Here is a 13,896-nt window from a genome sequence, read left to right on the forward strand (position 1 = left end):
GAGGTGTGTGTTTCGACATTTTTGGAAAATTGGATCCGTTATTATTATCTAAGGAAGGGTTTTTCATAACAAAAAATATGTACAAGGCATCACTCAACTTTTTATAATTAGATTAGTAATTATGGCCTGATTCGAAGAATGAAATACGATAACGATAAGTTATCATTTAGATGTTAGTTCTCATTTAAGTAGATGTATGTCGTATAATTGACAGATGTAGCTCGATTCGGTCAACCAATGTCACTTTGACGTTAGAAATATCGTAGATAGATCTTCTTGGGATCACAGCGGAATCGAAATAAACGTCAATTTTGACATGTCATTGAGTTATCGATCTCTTAAAGATCTTTCCAAGATCTTAAACGTATCTTTATCATTTTTCGAAACGCGACATTAGTACATACCAACCTCAGTGCCGTCAGTAGTGACAATTTTATGTCACTATTCAACCATTTGTAAGGCGTTGTTGACTTGAAGGACGTATAGTAAACACGTCTATTGGTCCCATAATAAAGGTTGTTCAGTATGACCTATAAAGTTACTAAAGTTACAGAGTATGGCTGGTGGTTAACATTTCACCCTGTAGTAAACATCCCTATAATGGAACAGGCACCAGTAATGGGATGGTATAGACAAATCCTGTGAAATAAGTATTTACCATTAGATTTTAAACGCTGGCAACATTTTACCACAAACAAGAGCAATAGAGCTATTTAAATTTAATTTTTCATTGATATTTGTTAGGGCAGCTTGGGGTCCGCTTGACAACTAATCCCTAGAATTGGCGCAGGCTCTTGTTTTAAAAAAGTGGCTGTGACAGAATCGGACAGACAGACGGACATGACGAATCTATAAGGGTTCCGTTTTTTGCCATTTGGCTACGGAACCCTAAAAAAGCAACTGCCATCTGACCTTCCAACCCAGAGGGTAAACTAGGCCTTATTGGGATTAGTCCAGTTTCCTCACGATGTTTTTCTTCACCAAAAAGCGACTGGTAAATATCAAATGATATTTCGTACATAAGTTCCGAAAAACTCATTGGTACGAGCCGGGGTTTGAACCCGCGACGGCGACGATTGAAAGTCGCACGCTCTTACCGCTAGGCCACCAGTGCTTTTTATCAAATTTTATCAGAATCAAACGCTCAAAGGATAAAATGATACAAACTATACACGAGACATTTTATTACAGATAAATTAATAAATAAAATAAATACCATTCCCCAAAAATAAGCGAATAGCAGATATTAGTAGGACAAAAGGTGCTTTAATAATTATTCTTTTTGTTTTATAATCTCGAGAGCGAATATCCTATTTTTTTATATTTTACAAGCGATTCCCAAATTCGCCTAAATACCTTTAGAAATTAAGGTTATAATTTCTAAAGGTATTTACGCGAATTTGGGTCACTAGAGCTTCGAGAGCACCCTTTCCGGAAAACATGCACTGCCTTCATTTAATTCCGCGCCATAGAAAATATCCGGTGTCAGAGGGGGAAAGTATCGCTTTTGTAATAAAGTAAAATGATGGTAGATGCGTCACCTGGCGAGTGTAGTGTAAGGCATATCTAGACGAGTTACATGGCATTGATTTCTTTAGTATAATATGACGACCGGTTTGGCCTAGTGTGTAGTGACCCTGACTACGAAGCTGATGGTCCCGGGTTCAAATCCTGGTAAGGGCATTTATTCGTGTAATGAGCATGGATATTTGTTCCTGAGTCATGAATGTTTTCTATGTATTTAAGTATTTATAAATATTTATATATTATATATATCGTTGTCTAAGTACCCTCAACACAAGCCTTATTGAGCTTACTGTGGGACTTAGTCAATTTGTGTAATAATGTCCTATAATATTTATTTATTTATTTAATTAATTTAAGTTGGTATCATACATTTAAGAAGGTAATATGCATACTAATACGATACTCACATATTTGCAATAGTGCTAGAGACATAAAAAAACACAATAGGGACAACATGGTGTAAATCCAATAAGGTTGTTGACTCTAAAAAAAAATATATACTAAGGATTTTTTTGCACCCGAGCAAATTCGCAGTCGAAAAGCAGCTTTATTTTGATTTTAATAAAACTGCTTTTCGACGGGGCACAAAATAGTGGACGGAGATCTCGGAGGGGTTGCTTTTTTTCAAAACCTTGATAAATGTATATGGTTTTTTTGGCCGGAGTTATCCGTTCTGCCCGCGTAGCCAACGTGACAATTGTTAACGCTCCGTAGCGAACGAAACGCAACTGTCACTGTCGCACTAATATGGAAGGTTGATAGAGAGAGATGATTACGATACGTTACAGAGCTATAGGGACCGCTATGCGTTGTCACCATTCCGCGCGCCGCCGCCGTCCGACGCATAGCTCGCTCCTTATATAGTTGTCTCCCGGTTGCGTTTGTGGAAATATACGTTTTAATTAAGTACTCCCATATTTCTTATTATAAACTCCCAGATACACATATAGGAGCGTTAACAAAACGTTAGCACGTTGGCTACGCGACCTGGTTAGACGACAGGTTAATAAAAATCTGTCTTCTTCCTCGCGTTGTCCCGGCATTTGCCACGGCTCATGGGAGCCTGGGGTCCGCTTGACAACTAATCCCAAGATTTGGCGTAGGCACTAGTTTTTACGAAAGCGACTGCCATCAGACCTTCCAATCCAGAGGATAAACTAGGCCTTGTTGGGATTAGTCCGGTTTCCTCACGATATTTTCCTTCACCGAAAAGCGACTGGTAAATATCAAATGATATTTCGTACATAAGTTCCGAAAAACTCATTGGTACGAGCCGGGGTTTGAACCCGCGACCTCCGGATTGCAAGTCGCACGCTCTTACCGCTAGGCCACCAGCGCTTACGTTAATAAAAATCTGTAAATATACATTTTCAGAAGCACACAGTTTATTCAAATGATATATTATCAGGTCATGCAATACGCGATTTAATAAACTTAGTACATGTTGTCTTTAAAATTATGCCAGTTTGTTATCATTCGCCTGTGCGCATGTGTCTCGCTTGCGCCGATGCATGTAGGGATAAGTACGAGCGTAATACATGCGGGAATGATATCTAAATAACATCATTTAGATATCCAAATGTAATTACAGATGTTAAAAAAGTAAAAATAAAATATATGAATGTGGAGGGATGGAGCGGGAGAGGAAAACCTAGGAAAAGGTGGATGGATTGTGTGAGAGATGACATGAAACGAACGCGAGTGAATGATGAGATGACGGGTGACAGAAAAATATGGAAGAAAAAAACATGCTGCGCCGACCCAAATTGAATGGGATAAGGGCAAGCGAATGATGAAAAAAGTAAAAATAAAATTCTTCAAAAAGATGTGATTACTTGATTAGTATCATCAGTTTTATTTTAGGCGCTGTCTATTAATACAAGCATGACTTGCAATACATTTTGCGACATAATAACATTACTAAAGAATACACTAATAGGCTCCGTGGCTTGGTGACGTGTCTATGGTTTTCTTGTTCTACGGTTTAGTCCATTAGTGCGTCTCTTCATAATAGCAGCGTGAGATGCGGTCATGTTACACACTTACACAAATTTATATAATATTATGTTAGGTAATCCAGTGTTTTACAGTATCATCTATACATGAGTCATGCATTCGCATCCAACGAAGAGCGACTCGAATTGTCGACTGCCAGTGCATTTCCGATCGGCTTGACTCCTTGGCGCTGCGTAGAGATGTGGCCTTGCTCTGCATTTTCTATCGCATGTACAACGGGGAGTGCTCCGAGGAATTGTTCGGATTAATCCCTGCCGCTTCTTTTCGCCATCGCCCTACGCGACAACATTTCCATCCTCACCACTTAGATGGTTGGCAGTCCTCAACTGTGCGTTTTCCAGGAACTTTCTGCCTCGCACAGCTAAACTGTGGAATGAACTGTCGCCTGCGGTATTTCCGGACCGATACGACCTTCAAACCTTCAAGAAAAGAGCGTACTCCCATATTAAAGGCCGGCAACGCGCTTACAGCCCCTCTGGTGTTGCAGGTGTCCATGGGCGGCGGTAATCGCTTACCATCAGGTGATCCGTCTGCTCGTTTGCCTCCTGTACCATAAATAAAAAAAAGTCATTCTTCCGAAAATAAATACGTAGCACGGACTGGTATTTGGCCCTAAAAGCTGGACAAAATACTTTTTTTAATTTTAGTTTTATCCCCTTGTAGTCATTGTTTCTTAAAACTATTATAACTGCTCCAAATAATGACAAAAATAGAACACGCTAACGGCCCAATTTGAAGCATGAGATACGATAACGTTCAGTTCTGGTTTAGATAAGTTCTCATTTAGATATCGTTTGTATGTCGTATAATTGACAGAAGCAGCTCGATTCGGGCAACCAAAGTCACTTTAACATTAGAAATATCGTAGATAGATCTTATTGGGATCACAGCGGAATCGAAATAAACGTCAATTTTGACATGTCGTTTAGTTATCGATCTTTTAAAGATCTTTCCAAGTTCTTAAACGTGTCTTAATCAGTCGAGGATCTTAAAGGCTTTTAGACTTAGTATGTTTACACGCTTTCAACCTTAATTTTGTATTCACTAAGAACTTTTATTTTAATATAGGTCAGAAAGATTAAAACTACCAATCCAGTAAAAGTAGGTAATATCTAGATAAAAAGCCGTCTCAATGTTATTCTCGCAGACTGAAGTTGGGCAAAGTCATATCGTGATAACGCTTCATCTCTGTAACTTTGCCCTTCTATAATGTAGGCGTATTAGGAGCATACAAGTTTCGTTCGTATCTCTTTTATATGTGGTTAACATAGTTACTTATATATTCAATGGATCCATTGATAGTTTTTGTGTTAGTTGGACTTGTCGGTAATAGCTATTTTAGCATAAAGGCATGTGCACACCGGATGCGTGTAAGCAGACGTGGACGTGAACTTGCGCGTTGTAATATACTGAATCTTATAAGAGACGGCACACCAAATGCGTGACATGTGCTTGCATGGTTCCAATTAATTGATTTTCAACATACCAACTGATAAAGGCCCTCTTGGTTGTTCAAAAACTAATGAGAAAGTTGCATTTTAACTATATGTTAGGCAAAGTAATCAAATACAGATTTTTAGTTGTTACCTTATGTTTGCTAGTAGAATTAAAATTTAAATGATATTTTTTTTATTACGTTCATTTGGATTTGATACTCGCTACGCTCGTGGTTCAATTTTGGAATCTTTCGCTTGCTCGGGTATCAATATTAGCACGAGCGGTTAAACAACGACTTTGCCCCCTTGTAAAACAAATAACTATTAAACGGTCCCTTTTGTGTCAGATATATTAATAGTAATTAAAGCTGCATTTTGCGGGCTATTACCTGCGGGAGAAAAGTAACATACCTGGGCCTAGCCGTAGCCAAGGTAGCAGTAGTTTGCGTAACGATAACGAAACGCTTTGTGTCTCTCTGTCACTCTTCCAAACAGACTATAGTGCGATAGTGACAGTTGCGTTTCGTTCGCTACGGAGCGTAAGCGATTGGCATATTGGCTACGCAGCCTGTAGTTTTAATGTAAATTTTACACGGATTCACAATACAATACTCATACAGCCCGATTCGAAGAATGATTAAGACACGTTTAAGATCTTGGAAAGATCTTTAAAAAATCGATAACTAAACGACATGTCTAAATTAACGTTTATTTCGATTCCGCTGTGATCCCAATAAGATCTATCTACGATATTTCTAACGTCAAAGTGACATTGGTTATCCGAATCGAGTTGCTTCTGTCAATTATACGACAAACAAACGATATCTAAATGAGAAATTATCTAAACCAGAACTTATCGTTATCGTATCTCATTTTTCGTATCGGGCCGTTTGGTAATGTGTTATGTGACAGTAGGGTTGTCTGGATGAGATTGCTTTTTAGCGATAGGACCGCCTGTTGCTTACCCTCTACGTGCTGCTGTTTTCATTTCTTATTTTGAGGTGTGCATAAAGAGTATTTGTATTGTATTTTATTATTATAAAAATTGTTTTTATTTATAATTATATGTATAATTTTGCCTCTGTGACTATATCATTATATTTTTAATTCATAGTATTCTTTATTAATTACAAGCTTTTATTTAACTTGCCCTGTTAGTATGTATGGGACAAATCTTGCAAGTTAAATTTGACCCAGTTCTCGGTTTCCGATGAAGCTGAAAATTTGCATACGTATGTAAGTCGGGTGACAATGCAATATTATGGTACCATCAAGCTGATCTGATGATGGAGACAGGAGGTATCCATAGGAACTCTGTGATAAAAGAATGCAACCTTATTGTGTTTGGGGTTTTAAGAATTGTCTCGATGAGTATTAGTTGCCTGTGGAAAAAAAAGTACAGTCAGCGATAAAAGCTTGCACCAAAAATGAAATTATTGCCAAAAACTTATTTATTTATTAGTTTTTCCAACCGGGCAATAATGTTTCCCAAATTTTGAAGACTACTTTATATTCTATGTCTTATTGAAAATTTCATGATAATACTTTACAAATATCACAATATATCTAAATAAAATGAATTTACAGAAATATCGCCAGAGTTCTTACAGACTCAGTTACGCAACACTAACATTGCATGTAAACTTATAAGTTTTTGTAATAATGTATACAATTCTATACAAGAAGATAGTTTCAAGCATATCTGGCTTATTATTATGAGGTACACCCACAAACCCACATGTTGGCGGCCAGCAAGTCAATACAGTGAGCAAACAAAGACGGAACAAAGTTAGGCGAGATTTGCGGACGCTACTCGAGCGAATAACAACTTTACGAAGGTATATAAATATACGAAGTTGGCCTTTTGGTGCTAGTCCTAGTTGAAACTACTTACAGAAAAGTTTGAGAAAATTATTGTGTAACTATGGAGTTAGGGTCGGATCACATATCTATATTCATAGCAGGCTTACGAGGAAACAAAGAGAATTTGAAATAGAGGTTAATTGTCAAAGTAAACTTTGTAGCCACAGTCAATTTACTGCCATCTTTCGACATATGATAAAAACTTTTAGAACGCCATTTGACTTTGATCCTTATTTTTAATTTTCTGTGGCTACAAAGTTTTCTTTGACAATCCACCTCTATTTCAAATTCTCTTTGGTTATACTGTAAAATTAGTTTAAAAAAAAGTTCACAAAATGATAAATTACACGAAACGTAAATTTCCCGAAGTCCGAAACTAATCCAACCCGCGGAAAGTATAATAAGGTATTAAGCCTAATCCAACCGCAAAGAGTTTCCCACGTTTCTGTATGTTTTCCTGTAGATTACGTTTTTTAGATTCCGTCACTCATAGCGCATATACGAGCGCCTTTATGCCATAAGAGCTTATATTACAAAATATTTACGCAAATACTCAGAGTTGAATCCCACATTATTTTAGAATATCCGAGTTAATACGAGTACATAATGCTCAATAGAAATTTAAATATTTATGAGCAAAAAATACATACACGCCTTATAAGTCCTGTTTGGTTAATTTCTATAATATTTTTATTTTACTTGTTATGTGGATTCAACTGAAATGAAAGATGTCTTTCCTAAGTTTCTTAATGTATTATCATGAATTTAGTTACCTAAATTATTAAATATCAATGGACTTAGTCACTTAAAACCACAAAATAAATAGCGGCGGCGCGCGCCGGAGCAGAGATTCCGCTCAGTACAAAACTACAAAGTGTCATTTTCGCCGCACGCACACAGACGTGACACTTACGCACACAGATGTTACATTTACAGGCGTTCTCGGGCACTCTCGGGCAGAGCTTAGTCGGGCTGTGCGCGCGTTGCTCACTTGACATCCCCGCCGCTACGTAGGTACCTACTGTCATGTACGTTAAAATGCAGTCTCTAAGGAATGTAAACATGATAAGATGTATGTATAAACGAATCGATGTATGTATGTCTGTAAACTTTATTACCTACTCCTTTTTAAAATTCGATATTAATACAGAAGCAACCCTAGTGAGTCGGGCAAGTTTAGGTATGTATTTTCAAGAACGGCGAGAACGGACCTTAAAACTGACATACTACACAAGTATCCAATGTAATTTAGCATGGTAAAAAATATTCACATAACATCACATGACACAATACTGTTTTGTTAATGAAAATAAAGAATTGAATTGACGTAGGTATGATACAGTCGTGTTCATAAATGGATTAAGGATAGGTATAAAATCGACTGTACTACATGGGCCTTTGGTCAAAACTCTTCCATGGATTACACCGCGTGCCGGTTGACTCTTCTTATTAAGAGGCTGTCAATACCTAAAGCGCGCACACTGTCTATTTGTATCGGAGTAAATGAGATAGCACTGTCGCATGTTACTTTGCCTGGGCAAGGGAATAATAAGAAACATATTTAAATAAAAAAAATGGATTATTAGTGTAATATTTTACTCAACCACGGTTTAGATATAAATGTTTTGAAATTGTGATTTTAATTGCAGACCCATAAGTCAAAACAATAAAGACATAAAACCGTTTAATTGTGATTTTAAGACCAATCTTTGCAATTATTTTCTATCGAGCCGATTTCGTTCAATCATGTATCGAGTACAACCCCGGTCTTTGAAATATAATTAATATAATAATAATAATAATAATAATTCAGCCTATATACGTCCCACTGCTGGGCACAGGCCTCCTCTCATGTGCAAGAGGGCTCGGGCTATAGTCCCCACGCTAGCCCAATGCGGATTGGGGACTTCACATACACCTTTGAATTTCTTCGCAGATGTGTGCAGGTTTCCTCACGATGTTTTCCTTCACCGAAAAGCTAGTGGTAAATATCAAATGACATTTCGTACATAAGTTCCGAAAAACTCATTGGTACGAGCCAGGATTTGAACCCACGACCTCCGGATTGAAAGTCGGACGTCATATCCACTCGGCCACCACCGCTTACATAATTAATATGAACATATATTTTTCTTACTTGACTAAAACAAATAGTCTTTCTTAAAAAACTGTTTAAGTAACATCAATTTCAAGGACATTGGGTGTTGACAGCCTCTTAAATACGCAAGGTATCTTTTATGCTTCATCTAGTGCGTGTGATCTGCGCTTTTCCCCGAGTTCCTTGGAACTCATCAATTCCAGTCACCGATTATAAATGACGCGGCCAAGACAAATCCCTTACAATTTCAACTCGTTTGAATTATTCAAATAAGGAACGCACCTTTTATTTGGGCCAGAGAGGTGAACATCTTCACTTATTCGTATGGATGGAAACGACTAAGTAAATCGAATGTATTAAGAATGATATCTGGCACACAGATAAATTAAAACCTCGGTTAAGCCAAGAGTAGACGTACTTACGCGAGAGGAGAACGTCTTTCCATACAAAGGTAGTCCTCATTTTCCTCTCTGTATAATAATAATAAAATGCTTTATTGCACACTACAAAAAAAATGGTACAAAGTATGTAAAGGTATAAATATGTAGGTAACAACAGGCGGACTTATCGCTAAACAGCGATATCTTCCAGACAACCTTCAGATAGAGAAATGGCGAACGTAATCAAGGTAACGGGTGGTGCAAAAATAAAATAAAATACCAAAATAAAATACATATACCACAAATATTTACCTAATATATATAGGTATACTGCATTTATTACTATATATAAACAATATATAAATAACAAATAAATATATAAATAAATGACAAAGGAAAAGCCATACAAATAACGAAGAATTTCAAGAATAACAACTACATTTATGAAAGAGACAAGTAATGTTCTTATAATCGGATATTAACTGTATAGAATTTTTAACATAATTCTGTATCAGTTTAACACGGCTGTGTCCCTTCGTACGATTTTATACGATTATTTATTTATTAAAGCCCGACCAGAAATATATTATGATCATTGTCAAGAGGTCGCTCGGCTGTTATATTATGAAAAATTTAGTTCCAATGAAACTCCGCAATATGGCGCGTGATCACATATTACTGGTCAGGCTTTACTAGAGATAGGAATGTTTTATTTATTATGGAATTTGTTTTTCGACAAACAACGTACGGGTAATATATCATACCTATTTCACATAATATTTTCATCACCCTAACACACGATACTAATTAGAAAGCCATCGATATAATGACTATCCATTACCGCCGTGTTTCGATCCATGTCGACTTCGTGTGATAATTGTCGCGTGTGGACACTTGGCTCTGGTAAATTGATATCGTCGCGTTATTCCTATGGTGCACCAATTAAAGATCGATCGTATGAGGCGAACAAATTCTTGTGCGATTATCGAGTAGAAAGAATAAATAAATAAATATTTGGGGACAATGATACACGGATCGGCCTACCCCCAAACTAAGCTTAGACGACCGGTCTGGCCTAGTGTGATGAGCATGGATATTTGTTCCTGAGTCATGGGTGTTTTCTATGTATTTAAGTATTCATAAATATTTATATATTATATATATCGTTGTCTAAGTACCCTCAACACAAGCCTTATTGAGCTTACCGTGGGACTTAGTCAATTATTTGTGTCATAATGTCCTATAATATTTATTTATTATTATTCTCTTTATTCAATCAATATCTTAGGTTAGGATTTTTTATAATATGGATATAAAAGTAAAATATAAAAACACTACACATGAGACACAAACACACATGCACATGAGAGGAGGCCTGTGCCCAGCAGTGGGACGTATATAGGCTGAATTATTATTATTATTATTATTATAAAAACACTTACAAAACGATACAAAAGATATAAACACATTATAAAAAACCTAACCTAGGGTGCCGCCAGCAGCGGGGCAGGGCCCAAGCTGCCGGTGGTCAGGGCCGCAGAGAGAGGAACCGACGTACTATATTATTATTATTATTTATTTATTTAAGCTTATACTATGAATTCTAGGCAACGATATACATACAATACAGTCATAGTTATGTACATAGAAAACACTCATAACTCAGGAACAAATATCTGTGTTCATCACACAAATAAATGCCCTTACCCGGATTCGATCCCGGGACCATCGGCCTTATAGGCAGGGTCACTACCCACTAGGATAGACCTAGGTAGTAGATGTTCATATATTGAGATCACTGAACTCTGGTATTGCCAAGAATTCGACTCGTTTACGCTAGCAGCGCAGACAATGAGAAATACCTACATGGTGTTTTAATGACGGGGTACGGCGATTAAAACTCGTTTTTGTTTGACACTATTTTTTTAATGATGATGATTTTGAGGGTCAAAAACCTTTAGCCTTACTCGTCAAAGTCGTATTTTACCTCAAAGTATTAAGGAACCAACTATGTAACCAAGATTATAGCAAGTACAGTCAGCATCAATAGTAGCGGATGAAACAACGCGCCAAAAGTATCTGACATCCCAGATAACTTTTCCAAATATAGATACATTTTTAGAATTCACGTTCAAAAGTATATTTTTTACAGTCTTAGTTGTTCTATATTAAAGACATAACTTTTTGTTAAGCTGTTACATAATGGTAGATACTTATGAAGCGTTGTTTGATCATCTACTTTTGATGCTGACTGTACCTACACTCAACGTCTGTCACGTGCTCGTACAAGTATCAATTTCATTCGCAGACTTAATCATGTAAGATGGTAGAATTAAAGTGTTTAGCATTACAAATAATATTCAAATATACAATTACGCAAACAAAAATATTTAATTTTTGGGAATTGAAGAGTTAACATTGGTTTTGTGCAATTTATGACGCAGATTCGCTCTTATATTTACCACCATTCTCTCTTGTTTCAGATTGCGCGTTACAAATAAAAGGGCCGCGCGGGCGCGTCCACTCCGGGCAGCTCCCGCGCACGCACGGCTGCCGGCTCCTCCCGCCGCCCCCCACCCCCGGCCACGCCCTCCTCCTGGAGCTGCACAAGCTCAACGTCCCCTGCGCCGCCGGCTTCATCCGCTTCGCACCCAACACACCACCCTTGTGTGGAAAGCTCGAACAAATACCCACCCCAAACAGAAAATTCATATACCACGACTCCAAGAACTCTGTTGACCTCCACGGCCGACCTACGTTCGCCGTCGCCTACCGTCTAGTCGACCATTGCCACGATGTGTTGCTGACGGAGAGAAACGGCTCGTTCGAAGTCGGACCAACAATCAAACTCTTCTGCTCCTATAAAATACATCTTCCGTACGGCAATAAAGTCGCGTTACGCTTACAAATGGGCACGGGACCAATCGCGGCTAATAAACATGACTTGTCTAATATAATCCAAGAGGATTATCAAGAGTTCTGCAAAGGGATGGAGCTGAATTTAGAAAACGGGGATTCAAGATGGAAGCATTGTTCGCAGCCTAATGATCCGCTGCGCTCAGTTCAAATCATTTCTGAAGGAAACACAGTTCGACTTAACATCTCAATATTGGCTAAGAGAAATTCCTCAGCTATGTGGTTGAAAGTGTGGTGGATGGATAAAGGTATAGAGGAAGTGATGGGGCACTGCGAGTACGGATGGGTGGTGTCGGACGACTTCTGTGTGACGGCGGTGCGGGAGGCAAAGCGGGCGTGGAGGCAGGCCGAGGCGGAGTGTGTGCGGCTGGGCGGCCATCTGGCTAGCGTGCTGAATGAGAGGCAACAGCATATTTTGGACCAACTCCTTCTAAATGCGTGAGTATCCTTCCATCTTAAACTCTTTTCTGTATTTGATAAGATAAGGATCTTCACCGAATTTTTAGTTAACTTTTTGCGATTTTTGCGAGAAAGAATTTTTTCTGCTCTACACAGCATTACCGAGATTTTGACCACTATACTCGTAATCATCTAAGAGCCTGCGTGCGCTTGGTTACAGCGTGTAAGGTGCTTCCTAATAAAATGAAACAGGACGGAACTGTACAAAATTATCAACTGTCTAGTCGTACCTCCTAATAAATCTCGACGGCGAGTATAGCTGCAGCTGTGGGATGGAACTGGACCGCGTGCGACCGCCGCGCGTCGCCACTCACCGCTGTGCGACATGCTACTTATTGAACGGACTCATGCGCACGGATCGACAAGTGGACATCTTCGCTGATCATTGGCCTAGGCTAACGTCCAGGTGCCTCGCCTACTGTGAGAGTGAAGTACCTAAATAACCGTACGACAAAGTAAATGACTAGGTAACCAATAAAATGTAATTACCATAATAGCAAGTGTAATTGGTGTAAACCGTTCTTGTGAATAAATAAAAAAATGACACTCATGAGTCATGACACTTGTGCCTTGACAACTACTACCTAATTGCAGTTGCAGTACCATGGTCCACCGTTTTAATCATTTATTTGAATTAAGTACTATGTTTAAAAAGTCTCATTATACAGTTAAACTGCGGGGTAGAGTGTAGTTATGCCGCGTTCCCACTATGTCATAACAACAGTAATCACACCGTTCTTCTTTACAAGCCACAACGCAAGACGATCTGTCGTTACGCCATAGTGGGAACTCGGTTTATTAAAAAACTGATCATTATTTATATCGGTTGAACACCAGAAAAAATAAAATCTGATTCATTTTAAATATTTTAGCATAACATTTATACTTGAACTATTATTATTTATTTTATTTTATTTTAGTATAGGGAAAACCAACAGCGCTATATATATCTAGAACTTCCAATAGAATTACAGAGCCAATTACAGGTTCTCACTTATAGAAATACAATAAATTATAAAAAGTTTTTGCCCATCTTAATTTACACATACAAGTTCCTACAGCATAAGAACAGATCTATATATACACCGTGGGCTGATAAAACCCGACGGATTTTAAAGATGTATTCTTGACCGCATTTAGAGACTAAAATGTCACAGAAAGTGAAATCGGTCTTGTTTTAGAGATAATGACAATTTTTGTA

At 38.0% G+C, this 13,896-nt stretch overlaps 1 protein-coding gene and 1 long non-coding RNA gene across 4 annotated transcripts in view; one reads left to right on the forward strand and one right to left on the reverse strand.

The window, feature by feature from the left end:
• The window catches only part of LOC133523223 (uncharacterized), a 524,757-nt gene that overhangs the window by 322,883 nt on the left and 187,978 nt on the right, over nt 1–13,896 (forward strand). For all 3 annotated transcript variants that reach the window (XM_061858700.1, XM_061858702.1, XM_061858701.1), the window contains one exon: nt 11,804–12,674. In XM_061858700.1, the coding sequence (XP_061714684.1) occupies nt 11,804–12,674 (871 nt within the window). The remainder of the gene's footprint in view (nt 1–11,803; nt 12,675–13,896) is intronic.
• The window catches only part of LOC133523241 (uncharacterized), a 321,866-nt gene that overhangs the window by 60,478 nt on the left and 247,492 nt on the right, over nt 1–13,896 (reverse strand). The window lies entirely within an intron of this gene.

This window comes from Cydia pomonella, chromosome 12, assembly GCF_033807575.1.
Source record: "Cydia pomonella isolate Wapato2018A chromosome 12, ilCydPomo1, whole genome shotgun sequence".
Classification (NCBI taxonomy): Eukaryota; Metazoa; Arthropoda; class Insecta; order Lepidoptera; family Tortricidae; genus Cydia; species Cydia pomonella.